The sequence below is a fragment of the Argiope bruennichi genome, chromosome 10, assembly GCF_947563725.1.
Source record: "Argiope bruennichi chromosome 10, qqArgBrue1.1, whole genome shotgun sequence".
NCBI classification, from domain to species: Eukaryota; Metazoa; Arthropoda; class Arachnida; order Araneae; family Araneidae; genus Argiope; species Argiope bruennichi.
Genome location: NC_079160.1, coordinates 120,179,669 through 120,196,052, shown reverse-complemented (window position 1 = coordinate 120,196,052; position 16,384 = coordinate 120,179,669). Strand labels below are relative to the sequence as shown.

The window sequence follows — 16,384 nt, the reverse complement described above, 5'->3', positions numbered from 1 at the left end:
ACACATCACTATCTGAAGAATTATATATTACATTGAAAAATTGCACAGAAGAAAGGCATACCGAAATAGAAAATGTCTTATGGTATTTACATAATTATAATGATTTTAAAAATGAAAAAGAAGAAAAGAAAATAATCAATTCAAATCTGATTAAGTTTATAGTAAATTTTTTTTACAATTTTTTACCCACAAACCTATCCACATTCAGAAGAATTCGGTTCAGTTATCGAAGATTATGGTGACACTAATGTCGACAGTGAAAATGAATTGCCTCTTGAATAAAAATTAGAATTAGCGATAGATAAAAAAAATTCAACGAACCAAAATACAATACAGAAATCAGCTATATACAAAACCATCCGACGAGAAATTGATTTATTTGAAGATAAGGGATTTAGAGGTAAATACTTGGAAAAAGTATATCGCGTATTGCTAACAGTATCACCAACTAGCGTAGATGCCGAAAGAGTGTTTTCGACAGCTGGTAATTTTTACACAAAATTACTTTTCATCTTTATTGACAGTACAATTGATGCATCATGTTTTTTAAGATCACATTTCAAAAATTTGTAATAGTACCACAGACTGAATAGTGATATTTACACTTTTTTTGTGATTTAAATAAATAAGTTGTTCCTTTACTTTTTTGTAATTCTTTATATACTGTTATAATTTATAAGTCCCATATTATTTTTTTGTGATATTTACACTCTCTTATAAAACTGGCAAATAAAACAAAGAAACACCTACACCTGTGTTTTCTTACTTTTTCTAAAATTTCTAATACCGGTATTAAAACCGGTATCCCGGTATTAAGATCTAAAAAATACCGAATACCGGTATTGAAATTTTGGTCCGGTATTGCAATCCCTACCTATTATATATGTTTCCAAAATGCTAACTTATAATCCAAATGCTTAAAAGAAGTTGTTACAACTTAAAATCAAAAGAAACATCATTAAAGAATATCAGTTTGAATAATTTTCTTTCTTTCATATGTTAAAATTAGTTCTATTTTTACATCTTTTTTTCAGGATTGGATACAGCATACCTATGTTCACTGGTTTTGTTATTATGTTTCTTTCAACTTTACGTAAGTATCTAAATTTCATTTCCGACATTAAAAACATCAGTCAAGATGATATTACATTTAAAAAATACTTAATGAAAAATTGAAATAAACAGTACTTGCTTTAAATTTAGTTTCATAATTGAGTAACCTACAGTGTCATTTTTTTGTTGTTGTTGATTTTTGTTTAAACGATTTATGAATAAGATATTTTACTTTGATTTATATTAATAGAGATAAATAAAAAAAGCATTTCCGCAGAGTTTACGTCCATCATTATCCGGAATTAACAGAATTTATTTTGGTAAATGAATACTATGCCAATATTATATACCATAACATTTGCATGGAAATATTTTTAGAATTTGCTATGAAAAGTATTAAATAAAAATTAAATTGTTTCACGAATTACATACTTATTATAATGAATAATTTATGTATTAATTATAATGAATTTTATTTGAGCATTAATTATTACAAGCAATTTACTTTCTTAGGCTGGTTTTTTTAAAAATATTTGCAATGAACCAATCTATGCTCACATGAAATATTTAAAAATGACCCATTCTACTTCAAATTTTAGATCAACTTTTCACCGCGTAATGGTTGCTCTTAATAATAATAATTCATTACTTAATTGTAATTTTTTTTCACATTTTCAAACATTTGTATATTTCCAGTTCGTATTTTAAAACTTAAATCAAATGTTCTGTTTCCTTTTATCAGTTCTGAAAATTTGCATAACTTAGTCAATATTGTTTTATGTTTACATTATAATCATTCGTCTTTTTGGGAATCGTTTGAATAAGTGTCACTCAATGTTTTTTGGAATTTATAATATGTTTCACTGATTTTAGTTAAATTATCAGTTGATTTCCTTTTCTATTTCTAAATTCATTTAATAAATATTTATATCAGTTTATTAGTTATGCTTATCAAAATGATACCTAAACGAATACAGTAAGTCTTCTTATAAAGGTATTTTTATAACCATCTTTCTTTCGCATTAGTATTGCCAATAGCCTAAAAATAATACTCATTTCCTACTCAAAAATGTTGTTCAGATTAAAAATAAAATATTGGATATCAATAATAGACACATTCGAGCTAAATGATGAAAATAGATGTTGAAATGGCATGATCAGTTCTATTTTTATGTGATTACAACATCACATCTTTTGATTTTCTAAAGCAATATAAAATCATTCACTTATATTGCAGATTTACTATTAAAAATTATGTATAATTATACGTAATCTGTTATATAAAATTAAAACATTACAATTCGTTTATCAAAAAGCTAACGATTGTGCAATAATTAATTTTGATAAAATGCAATAGTGATACTTTTTATGCATTGTTTTCAGAATAGTACAAGTACAGCTCGGAAAATGAAGGCTGAAATCATTCTCTTTTGTATGAACGGACAGATTTGATGATTAAATAAAATAGGAGAAAGATCCTATTATGGGCAGTGCTGTACATAGGCCTGTCGATGTATCAGAACGACACATTTTATCTCCCTTTACAGTTTAGAATAGAATAATTTTAGAAGGAGAAATTTCATTGCCCCTTCTGTATGTAATATTCATTTAAAAGTGGCAACACTGCCACTTTTCATGTTTTATGAGCTTTCCTGTAGAATTCGGATATATTGTTTGGATTCGAGAGTAAATTTGCTGAAAGCGCTCCTTATTTCCTTTTTTTAAAGGTAACTTGTTTTAACCCTTATCGTGGCAAAATTGCTTTTTTGAAGAAAAGCAAAAAAAAAAAATGTATATAGGTATGTATATATAAAAATGTGTAAGAACAAACTTTTAGGCATGTGTATTTTATAATAAACATAGATATTTAGGGGTACAAACATAAAAATAAAATAACATAACATAAAAATAAAATAACATAACATAAAAATAAAATAACATAAATATAAAGTTGTATGTATGGTATACTATACAAAATGAACATAAGGGTTAATGTTCCAATTATTTTTCTTTTAATTCCATACATGTTACTCGCTTTTAAAAGGCCTTTTAGTTACTAAAAACGCTAATAACTGTTTAAGAGAAAATTAAATAATTTGTGAGGATATGTTCAACTTTAGCCAAGTGCTGAACCTGTACCTTTCCATCTGCAAACAGTGTATTGGATTGTTTGCTGATATTACTGAAAAAAGAGGTAATTAAAAGAAAAGAGGAGGGAAAAATCAAAGAAGAAGAATCTGACAATAAAAAGAGCGAATAAAGCTTTGTTTGATTCAGCTAACACCATTAAAAGAAAAATGAAAAATTTCAGGACAATGACTCGTTTTCATCGAAAGAGGGTTTTGTTGATTTTTATGAAGATTCGATAAAAGATGTTGATAGTATATGAAAACATATCTTGAAGAAATTGTTAATTAATTACTGATGCAATGTATTTCTCGTAATGTGTTGAGTAAGGTCGTAAAATCTATATAAATGAAATTTATTGTAATTATAGAAAATATTATGTAGAAGTTGTAGTGAAATTTTTAAGAAATATACCTGTATATACAGATACTGAAAAATAATCCATAGCAGAGGTATACTTTAGAAATTGCAAAATACAACCTTACGATGTACCTTGAGCAAAATTAAAGGTTTAATATCTTTAGTGAGATGAGAAATTAAAGATGATTAAAAGAACTATTTGCTCATTTATTTAAAACACCCAAGATATTTGGTTTTAGACTTGACCTTACCAATTTTGTTAAATGAAATAAATAGATATAGTTTAGAGTCATATCCTCTAACAAAGGTCAATCTAACTGAATCATTATAATAGGTATTATTCAAAAAAGGTATTATTCAAACCTTGACAAGTATAATAGATATTATTCAAACCTTGACAAGTATAATAGGTATTATTCAAACCTTGACAAGTATAAAAGTTTGGTGCAACTTCTCTTATGATTTCATTTAAATATTATTCTATCCAATGATATAATCGTTCATGATCATTTGTAAAATCTATTAAATTAAAGATATGAAGGTGTTTTTTTTTTTATTTTTTTTTTTGCAAAACTCACTAATGCTTGATTGTTTTTCCTAAAATAGTTTTTGCAATGGGCACAAATTATGCCATTCTGTTCATCGCCAGATCTCTACAAGGTGTTGGTTCTGCTTGTACCAGCGTGGCAGGTGATATAATTTTATTTTTATTTCTATAGTAATAAATAAAGGTGAAATTAGTATTAAAATTGCCAAATAAGATATGGGAAAGATAAAGGATTGTGGTTTCCAAATTTGATCCATCTGAAGTTTTTTTTATTGTAAAGTGATCGATAAGTAATTCCCATTAAGAAAAAGAAATAGACTTTTTGTTGTTTTTCAAATATTTTGATTACCTTATTTGGAAGTACATTTTAAAGCAGAAAAAAACCGAATAAGAATTGTACCATCCATCAAATTGCTTCTTAAATTAAGTTACCAATCTCTAAAAGCTAAATTAAAGTGAAAATATTTTTATACTAATATTTTCAATAGCACATATTGCAAAAATCCAAAAGTACTTCTTAAGGCACAATATTTTTTTTTACGTTCCTTCTCACAAATATTAAGAAATTAAGTACTTTTTGTTCTTTTTCTTTAATCCCTCTGGGAGGGGGTCTCATAAATGAGAATGAGAAACCTCCCGTAAAGTGGTTGGTTCTCTCCACCCTTGTGGATACATAAAAAGGGGGGGGGGTCTGGCTCCTCCCATCGGTGACGGGACGTACTCCCATCGGGAAGGGTTGTACGTGGCCGAAGATGGCCTTTAGAACTCAACCACAGTTTCCGTCAGCGTTGCTGCTGCGGTCATTCAAGTTTTTCCGTGTCGGCAGGTCGGAGTAGCCAGTTTGTGGTTGTGTTTTTTTTTTTAAGCCAACATTCGATGCTTTTAATACTTTTTCTTTTTGCTTTGCCTGGTTCCTCTTCCTATTTATTCGGAGAAATAGTGATTATAACTGCTTTCTGATTAAAAATAACCTCCCTATTGATTTCATTTATTCTAAACTTATCATTAAACTATTTTAATAGAATTCTTATATTAATTCGTATGCAAGTAAATATCTTCTCCATGGTTATAATAACATACTTTTTAACCTCCTTAAAATAGTTTAAGAGCAATTAGTATTTTGTCAAATATTTAATTAAATAATTCATTTAATTAATAATTGTTTTCAAATTTCAAGCTCATGCCGCTTTCCCTAAAGCATAATTCAGTGAACATTTACATCGTTGAGACATCAGTAGCTTATTTTAAAGCCTCCTTATTGAATGTAATTGACGTTACGATGCCAGTCCAGTCTAGTCGCGGATCTAAATTCGGCAGCAATATTTTATAAGAATGTTTTCTAATTTTATTTTTATTCGTAAAAAAAATATCTTTATTTAATTTCGAACTGTCTTAATAAAATTAAATGCTAACTATTTTATTTCTTTTCAGGTATGGGCATGCTCGCCGCCTTTTATCCCGACGATCGAGAGCGAGGCAATGCCATGGCACTCGCTTTGGGCGGCCTGGCTCTGGGTGTCATGATTGGACCTCCCTTTGGGGGTGTCATGTACGAGTTCGTGGGCCGTGCTGCTCCTTTTCTGGCGCTTGCCTTCCTTTCTCTCTTTGATGGATGTAAGTGGAATTTTTAAAAATATAATCATCTGCTGAGTGTTTTTCCCTGTTTCATTTGTGACACTGAAAGACATTTAGCAAGGGGACCAAGTTTTGTTATCATTTTTCGTCTTGTTACAAATTTGATGGAATATAAAATCAATGGTTCACAAGTTCCGATTAAAAGTACAGTAGATTTTAATAAAAATGGTTAAGTGGAAGGCTATTTTATTAAAATCTGAATCAGATTCCTTTTTAAAGTAGCTCTAATAAAATATGTACATAACATTATTAATTTTTCTTCCTTTCACAAGACTTTCATGTAAAAAGCGACACAACACAGATTACATTGCTAGTAAATTTATGCTAAAACAAATTTCAAACCTCACAACAATTCACTAATCTCAAAGATTAAAACAAAAATGACTCATTTCCAATCTAACTCAATTTAAGGATCAGTAGCTGAGTGCATTCCTGTGACGACCCTTAAGGGGCAGCCCACAAAGTCGTCAGAAAGGAAAAAACACCCACCCCACAAAGGAGATCTCTGCTTGCGATCAATCAATAGCCTCCGACACTTAATCTCTTCTCAGGTCCCTTTTAAAGCTAAATAAGTACCTCAGCGTCTATAAGAAGGCTCGGTTTATTTTTTCAGGGCGAGCTCCTTCCAGAGTTTTGGGTCTTCATTGTGCGGGCTTATCAGTTTCATTGTTCTCGGGAGGGCCCTTGCACACTCGCGGAGGCGAGGTGAAATTTGCAGATTAAGAGAAGGGCCTCGCTCAAGATGTTACTTGCTTTGCTCATGATTATGTTGGAGGTGCTTTCATTTATTTATAGTGTGAATAATCTTTATCTTGAAACAGTTTAGGTGATATGCAATAAGAAATATGTGAACTCGGTTTCCGTATATTTTAACAGATTGTTTCTTTGCTATCGGTTTTTCTTCAAAATAAGAAAGGCCAATAGCAATTCCTTTGATAATTAATAATAGAAATGAATATATTTAAAAATAGTTTTTAATCTATTTAATATTTTTAAGATATTTAGTAAGTCTTATTATCTCTAGAATGCACGAATTTTTATTTTTTTAACAAAAAAAAATATAATGTAGAAAAATTATAAGAAATGTTTTGATTATTCTCTGTGAAATTTTTTTAAAAAAAATTGTCAAATAGCTACATTATGAATTAAACAATATCCCAGTGATACAAATAACATTATGACAATTCTGCAATAAAAATAAAAGTCACTTTTTACAATACATTTTCTACAATGCAAAAAAAAAAAAAGTGGTAATATTTCTAATGGTAGAACTTTTTATACAATAGCCATCTTGGTATTTTTCGTAGTTTCCAATTTAAATTTAATGCTAGTAATGATATTGCCATACATAGATTTTTTCTGCAAATGTTTATCAAAAAGCATTTAAAAAAGAATTTCCAAAAATTCACTATCGCTCTTTGAAACAGTTCATGTAAAACTTATGGAGATTACCTGTAATCAAGCCTGTTAATCAAGTCTGTAATTAATCTGTTAATCAAGAGTAACTATTTATATACGGGAGGCTAGAGTATAAGCATTGAGTAATGGAAGCATATCCAACCTTTTATAGTGCATAAATGTTATTAGTAATACAGATTTTTCAGGCAATATCTAAATCCACAACCTTTTAATGGCATTTCTTTTAGAGCTATCGAAATTCAGAATATATACAGCAAAAATCGGTGCACCATTCTTTTTAAAGAGAAAATCTCCGAAAAGCTCTATTTATACAGTTATATATAAGCAACAAAAAAGTGCGTTTCTTCTTCTCCATAGTTTCTGAAAAGAAGATTCCGTCGAAATAGTAAAATTAATTCTTGCAACTGAGCAATAACAAAGCGCGTTTATTCCACTTCAATATTTGCGATAGGAGGAAGGTACTGTCCTGAATAAGCATCTCGCTCAGTTCAGGTGTCGTCTTCGTCATCTGACCGCGGTTTAAAATGACGAGGTCCATCCCTAAATAGCCCTAGTGTTGCTTTAAAATGGGACGTTAATATAACTGAACTAAACCTTCCAGAAGCAGTAAAAACGGAGTGTTAAACATTTTTAAACGTTTGCTAGAATTATTTTCGAAAACTCAAAATTTATATATAAATAAAAAATAAAGAATAATTATTGATAAATAAAAATTAATAAAAAAATCTTACATTTTTGTTTTATTTTTAAATACAAAAGTAACATCCCAAGATCCAATAAATTCTTTAAGTTTCAAGTTGTTGTTTTTTTAATCATTCAATCACGTTTGAATAAATTGTTGTGAACGATAATAAGAAATGCGAAAAATGCCACCGAAAACATTTATTTTGAAACTTTATTTCTAATTACATTTTATCCAAAAATAGTAATTTTTTTCGAAACTTCCTAAATCAAGTTAAAAAAATCATATTATTACTTTTTAATTGAAGAAAATTTAGAATTAATTAAAAAAAGACAAAATTGTGCTGAAAGATATTACTGTAGGATAAACTACAGCACTTCTATGGCTGCATGTCGTTACCTACTAACCTTCAAACTTTCATTCAAAGCTGCTTCCTTTTTGGCATCTGACACAAAATTGTTCATATTTCTTGAATAGATTTGAAATAATGATCTTAAAATTTTCAAATCGCTTTTTTGTACCAAGTAATATTTTTAGGAAATCAAAAATTAAAAATAAAATGGATCATTAAGGCCTGCATCGCTTTTCTTTTTCGAATGGGAAATTTAAAAAAAAGACAGATGGCGCCATTATGTAAATGTAGCATTTATCTAATTGATGGATGATAAAATTCAAGCAGGTGATTTTGAATGAATTTCATTAACTGTTAACTGTGCCTCAATTAGAAGGATAAACGTCCCTTTTCCTTATTATGAAGCAATATATATATATATGTAAGAATTTTGCTGGAATAAAATCAAAAAAAGAAAGATTCGAACATATAATTCGAAACATCAAAGCATGCTAATGCTTTATGCTTGCTTGTCAATTTTGTCTTCGTTTGACTCGATTCCACCAACCGATACAATTTATACATAGAGATTTTTAGTAATTTGCAGGAGGAAAATCAGCTTAAAAATATTATTGTATTAATAAAAGCAAAGATGATTTTCTTTTAATGAATTGATGAAAATGAGCGAAAATTCTTTTTAGGAATTCTTTGAACTTAATACCCAAAGAAAAGAATTTTTCTTCAAACGTTTTACACTAGCAGAAACACGAGAGTGAAAAGTTGATGAAACAGTAATATTGGTTTGAATTTTTTTCAAAAGAAAAAAAAATTATTAAAAATTGTGTCTAAAATTAATTTTGAAAAGTTTTAGAATTTAAAGAAAATATTACACAGAAACAGCACGGGTGTAGGACAAATTTTTTGAATTTTAAAAACAGATGTAAAAATATTTTTACATTTGAAGATGTAACAATATTATCCGACATTTTGAAGAGAAGAATGACAACATTTTAACTCTAAATTGTTTTAAAATATTAATTAATTAAAAACTACTAATTATTACATTGGTTAAAATTAAATTAATTCATTGCATTCTTAATTAATTAAATGTCTAGTAAAAATTTTGAAAAATCTTTTTTAATGAGCAATTATTATTCAAAAAACATTATGTACCAAATTCGGAGCTGTAGGTCCAAAATATACCGTGCAGAGCATTTTGAACAATATTTACATTACACATCATACGATGACATAAAGTCTGCCAGCCTAAAATTATAATCATTTCAATAATTAATCTCTATATTCAAGTGCTTGTTTTAAAATTCAAAATAAATGGATAAAATTCGCGGCTCACTCTCAGTTTTTTGAATTTTATATATTAGATTTTTGTTCACCATGAAGTTAAAAAAAAATATATTACGAAATTTTCGACAACCCTCCCAATATCCCCTTTAATCAAAAGAAGCATTTCACCAGCGAATTAAAAATTTAATATTATATTCTGCAGATATCCCTTAATGTTTGACACATTTTTTTATTATTAAGATCATCTTGGCAATAATTAGTACAAAGACTTTTTTCTTAAATAGTTTACTTTTAACTATCATTGAAAGGAATTGTAAAATTTATGAATGTAGGAAAAATAAGAAAAGGCAGATTTTTATAGTGCTCTTTGGCCTGTATATGTTATTAATTATAAATAATGGACATTCTAAGAAGAAGGTAATATTGAGAAATAGATGCAATCTCAAGATACGCGAATACTTTTTTCTTTTTATTTTTCTCATTCATTTTGCTTTAAAAATCAAGTTATAATCACCGGAATGTCCTTATTTTCAACACATTTTTCATAAATCTATGCATGTTTCTCTTCTTTTGTATGTAATACATGAATAAAAATGTTCTACATTTATAGTTTCCTATTTTGTTATCGCTCTATGTTCCATTCAGAAATGTATCCAGAAAAGAAGATTTAACATATAAAATTTCATCAAAATCTTAATTTCGAAATTTTTATCATGTAAGAAAAAGGTGTTGTTTTGGGGCTGGAGTTAAAGATGTTGGAAAAAGCTGTTTATTTATAAATACAAAAAAAATCCATGGGCTATCGGAAATGATCGACTATAAAAATTGGAGCCGTAAAAAATCTTAAATATCAGAAGAAATTCCACATTTAAAACTTTTGAATTTAGATTCTGAATTTCAACCATTTATTTTTAATTTAAATTGCATCATTGAAAATAACTCTGCAGAAAGAGTATGATCGGAAGAACAATCTACGTATTTCAAAATATTTAGGATGGTTCGGGTCATTAAAGCATTTCATGTACCTAACCAAGATTTAAAAATCCAACTCTCAACAATCAGAATTTATATTTCAAAATGAAAATGATCTCACACGATAATTACAAATTTATAATTTGAAAATTATGAAAACTACTTTCTATATCTCATAAAAGCGAAATTAAAAACCTTGTTATAGCTTTTCAGACAGCGGTATTCACTCGGATATATTTGGCGAAATCATCCGTCACATGCTTATGATTTAATTCTCCGGCCATTTCAACAGCCTGGCCTGGCTTTAATGAGCAGGACAGCTTCGGGAGTTCCAAGTATGTCAGGAATTCGGCACGGATGGTGTCAATGATGGGGGAGGAGGAGGTGGTAAGGAAATTTCGAACGGTTTGGCAGACGACTCGGCACCAAACGGGGAAAACATATTTCGACCGAATGGGAGGAAATAAAGAGAGAGAGAGAGAGAAAAAAAGGGGGGAATAACAAAATATTTTGTATCGTTAAAAGAAAGTTTGGGTTGCTCAAGTTATCGATAATTAACTGGAAAACGATAGATATCGTCTCCGTAATCATATATTTAATTATGAGTCTTGAAATCCATAAATACTAGAGATGAGGAATGTTAGAGGCGGAAGAGTTTTTTCCTCAGCCTTTGATTAAAAAAATCTAAGAAGCTTTTCTAAACAGCGTTATGGGTTTAAAGTTCTAGCTAAGAGATTAAAAAAAATGAAGTTATATTAACTAGAAATTCAAAAATATCTCCTTTTCTTTTTAAATAATTTCTCTGCTAAATTTAATTTCAATATCTTTTTCAATTAAAAACTGCTTATATCGTATCATGATTTATAATCAGCAACTTTATATCACTATTCTTTATGTCACTTTCAATGAGCTTCGAGTTAACTAAAATCTATAAAAAGTATCTTAGAAGGTCGTTTGCAACATTTAAAGGACATTCAGACATAATAAGATAGTAAATAATAAAATTAAAAATAGAAAAAAAGCGGCCGCTACAGAGGACTCTTTATCCATCATTTAAGTATAAAAAAGATACACCTTATAAATATCATAATATCACAGCATGTGTTGCTTATGGTGCAAGCTCTTTGAACACTTAAATCAGTCATTCACTATCATACCATGCCATTCTATTTTTAGCCCATTCATTTAGATCGATCTTTCACGTACACTCTATTCTTGTTTCACTCCGATTGCTTCGATGAACGCTTTATTAGAATACCCTCTTTCCCCCCTGCAACTCAGCACCCTCCCTCCGCCCCCTCAATCACTGAAAAACCATTCCGAATAGTACAAGAATGGAAATTATAAATGCGTTGAATATCCAACTTCTCTCTCTTCATGCCATGCCATTTCTGACAGGTGTTTTGCATTACCATCGAATTTCATGGAATGATGGCGAATGTCCCGTTTTACTTTAAGAATTTCGAAAATTTGCCAATCATTCGACCCACCACCCTCTATCCTCTATGTTGTACTGCGTGCTATTTGTTATGTTGCTTTTTATGTAGATAGAGTGTTGAGCAATTGTAAAATTGTGTTGAGCATTTTATCTGGTGTATTCTTTTCCTTAAGATCCTGGCAAAGATGCTTTATCATGTAAATAACTTATTTCTACATACCTGATTTATTTTTTAAATTTGTAAACGACATTTTGAACACCAGTATAAAACTAGAGCACAATATGTTTGTTTGGGCGCATTATTCTCTGGCAAAATAATTTCTTAAATTAAAAATATATATATAAAATTAATACCAAAACCTTTTTTTTTCTATTATTCCATTTTAAAACAGACTAATAATATTGATAGGTTTATCTGATAATAAGTATTGGAGATACTATTGAGTTTATAATTTTCTATATTCTTCTCACCAAAGTGGCTATATTTCTACGAGTGGCTTAAGTCCAACGCTGATTGAATTAATTCTTATTACAGACCAATTTATTGAGTTTTGCTCAAGCAATTGATTTTACCTAATATAATTTCTTCGTCGGTGGTTGGCTAATCTAATCTGGCCGAAATTAGATTGATTCTCTATCAATCTTGGTTAGATTGTCTGGGATTAATGGACTTGTCATTAGAATGCTAATAAATGGAGGTTTGCTTTTATGTTTTCCATTCTGCGTAAACTCTGAGAAATAAACCATTTTCTGATGAAGTGGAAAAAGAAATACAAAAGAATATAGATTGCGTTTGAGTACTTTTGCAAATGTTACTAAGTTCAAAATTTTCAGATTATTTGTGATCTAAGAATGTGAGGCGTTCCATAATATTCTTTCCTTTTCTTTTAATACAAAATGAATACACGATGTTTGTTGTTTAACACTGATTTATTGCGTTATATATTAACAGTTCTGCTCTATGGCATTCCTTTATCTGTCAAGATGTCTTATTATTCCTTCATTCCAAAATTATCGAAAAAAATATTCCTTGCAAAATATTGAGGACATATTTTCGTTTCGTTTACAAGCTGGAATCATTTATCATGGAAATATTTTTTTTAATTACAAGAAACAAGTAATAGTTAGATGGAGCAAGATTTGGGTAGTGCCCCAGTCATTGAACAATCATTCCAAATGATGCAATGAAAATGTGGATTGGTTAGATATCCATTTTCCCTCTCCCCTTCTTACCGATTCTGACAGGGTTTGAGCATTACAATCAAGGAAAATTTAATTATTCCAAAAATGTTGGGAAAACATTCTTTTCAAAATATTCCTTAAGTGTGTGTGAAGATTTGAGGAGTGCGTAGGTTAAGGTAAAACATCCCAGTCGAAATGTAATAAAATTTCTCTCAGCAAATGTCAGGAGAGATTTTGAATTATCATGAAGAAAATCAACACCTCGATGGTTCGCTATTTCGATCATTTTTCTACCATGAGGGTTTTCAATTTATCAAACTGATTGCAATATTTGGCAGAATTGATATTTTCACTAACAGGAAGGATTTTCTAGTACACTACACCTTTCCAGTTCCTTCAAATAAGCAAAATACTTTTCTTCGGGTGAAATTCAGGCTTCGAGACATTTAAAGATCTATTGTCTTTAGACCAAGTACGGATATGTTGCATATTTTGAAACAAAATTCAAATTTCATCTCCAGTGATGAACGGCTTTAAGAAAAGATCTTTTTCATGTAGTTGGAGAAGCAAAAAAACACGTAGAGACGCGGTTCGTAAGGCCGATTTCCTTCAAAAGAAGCGAAACACAAGCTTCACATTATTTGACATATCCTATTCTGATCAGCTGATTAAGTACCTTGTCTTAGGAATTTTAATGGCATCCACTATCTCGCGCACACTATATCTCGGAATTTCAGCGGGATAGACTTAATGAGGTCCTATCCATCGTTGCTGGGTGGTCGCTGCGATCTTCATCTTTCAATTTAAAATTGCTAGACCTGAGCCAATTGCAGATGGTCACAATGGCCATAGTACTATTCTCGTCTTTTTTAAAGAAATAAAGCGTATCATGTCGCAATTTCTTTCTTTGTTTATCAAGCTGAATGATATAGAGAAAAAATTTTTAAGAGATTGAGTCATCAACGAAACGTATTTTAAAAAAGTTTGGGACGTATTGAAACTGATGTCACAGACGTTTAACAAATAAGCCCGTATGTTTATATACTGAAATTCAATTAGAATAAGTGTGATAAAAACTTAGGAACACCCTGATAGATTGCTTTTTATTTCATTCATTCTTCCATCGAAATAATTACCTTGTGCAACTATGCATTCACAAATTAATGTAAATATGAATTACGTTTCCTTTTATCTCCTCCAGTGCCTTCATCACTGCACTTCTTTCGAACTTAAGAATCGTTGACCTTTAAGCAAATTCCTCAATTTTGTGGAAATTCACTATGAGAGACAACAGAAGAACAAGCCGATTGTGGTACTACTGGGACCTAAGGTGTTAATAAGTAGTTTGATAACAGAAACAAACCTACAAGCCGGCGTTTTAACATTATGGAATACTCCTACGGGAACTTTTGAATAATTGTACTCTCGATCTAAGCACTTTCTCTGCATACACTTGAATGGGATAAATTTAATCTAATTGGTCTATCACACTATATCTCTTCACTTACTAAGTGAAAAATGACATAAATCGGTAACATTTGGGAAATATTATGGAGTATTTTAATTTGCTGGACCTAAAAAGTGGACTGCATTAGAAAATGTGTGTATTCTTTTAGTAACATTTGCATAAAGATTTTGTGATTTACATACCGAGTGAAGGCCGGGATAGCCTGGTTGATAGAGCGTCGGATTCGCGTCCCTTAGGTTGCGAGTTCGAACCCTGCCGGCCGAAGATTCCTCGCGTGCTTGGTGGCTGACGCGCGTTAAGTCTGTCGTGGTCACACAGTCCTCCATGTCGAGAGTAATACCACTGGGGGTACTGGATCGGGGGTGATCGTTCTATGATTCAGGTCTAAATTACGATCTGTGGATGAGTGATTGAAATGCGTGAATGAAGTCCACCCCGTAAAAAGGGTTGTGACGTGTGTGTAGCTAAGTCGTTCTTTTGGCTCTTGATGGCGCTACTATAGAAACAAGAGGCGCTCCCCCCCCCAGGCTTAAATCCGCTGTCTTCGAACAGCGGGCTTGCCTATGACAATTGCCATAAGAAACAACAACAACATACCGAGTGTTATCACTCAAATTGGTGAATACATATGTAAAATTTTGTAAACTATAGGAAATGTTCGAATTCCTTGAATAGGATTTATAATAGGGAATTTGTATTTTCTGGGATTGCCAGGGGTAGCAGATAAAGCCAATGGATGAAATTGCATTCATCAATAACAACATGAATTGGAACTTGGACGAATTCTATTTCAGTGGTTATTCTCAACGGATGATCTAATACTGAACCTTGAAAATTCTATTCCATCTATCTTCATAAAAAAATCTATGTGAATGGAATTCAGAAAGTATGGAAAGTGGAGGTTCCTAATTATGTTTCTTTAGATTTGTCAGAATTTCCTACCAATAAATTATAATAGTATTCTTCATTCACAAACAAATTGGAATAACGCATTCCTGTTGCAAGCCCATCTGAGCACCACCAATTTAAAAAAGGTTTTCTAGATACCACTGTTGAATAAAATCCATTCAGTCAATCTTCTCATTAGCAGATACAATATATTCTCATTTAGAAACTAGTTATTCGTTATACAAGCAAGCACTTCATCTTTTTGGGAATCCACAATCTGAATCTTTAAAGAAAATTTTCTTCATTAAGGACGATTAGGACTCCACAAACAAACTCCATGATGTATATGATTATATTATTTCCTATATAATGATCTGAAAATTGATAACATTGAAAATTAGGTCCAGGTATGTCTAGGAACTTCATCTAAATCAAGAGCCTTCCTAATCCAACCCATCCTAATCAGCAATCAAATATTCTTCGCCCACAATAAGTGGAAACATGCATGACTAAAATGGATCGCTTATTCTAAAATATCTCAATTTGAGATTATACTTTGAAATCACTTAATTGCAGCCTCAAATACTGTCGAACCTTTTCCCACTTCTCAAATTTATTCTAAGTGGCTCCTGTAGTCAAACATTAAATATCCTTCAGCGGAATTCAAGTGATTTTATACTCAGATTGAGATAAAGGGGTTTTCAAACTAGTATTCAAACCAGTGGGATTACCACCCCCCCCCCAAAAAAAAACTTTCTAGCATACTCTCTAATAAGGTGAATTTGTATTTAAGACGATTTTTTTCCCTTACTGATTGAAACCAAAATTTGACAAAAAAAAAAAAAAAAAAAAAAAAAAACTAAAATTGCAAATGCAAAAACTTATACCAAATTTGATAAATTTAAATCATTTTATTTTTGAGTTATTGTGTTTATGTGCTTCTGAAATTACAGACTGACAGACGACCAATCCCTTGT

General features: G+C 30.4%; 1 protein-coding gene across 4 annotated transcripts in view; it reads left to right on the top strand.

The window, feature by feature from the left end:
* The window catches only part of LOC129988643 (synaptic vesicular amine transporter-like), a 157,866-nt gene that overhangs the window by 119,193 nt on the left and 22,289 nt on the right, over positions 1–16,384 (top strand). For all 4 annotated transcript variants that reach the window (XM_056096911.1, XM_056096910.1, XM_056096912.1 and 1 more), the window contains exons 4-6: positions 1,035–1,093; positions 4,147–4,230; positions 5,519–5,701. In XM_056096911.1, coding sequence (XP_055952886.1) covers positions 1,035–1,093; positions 4,147–4,230; positions 5,519–5,701 — 326 coding nt within the window. The remainder of the gene's footprint in view (positions 1–1,034; positions 1,094–4,146; positions 4,231–5,518; positions 5,702–16,384) is intronic.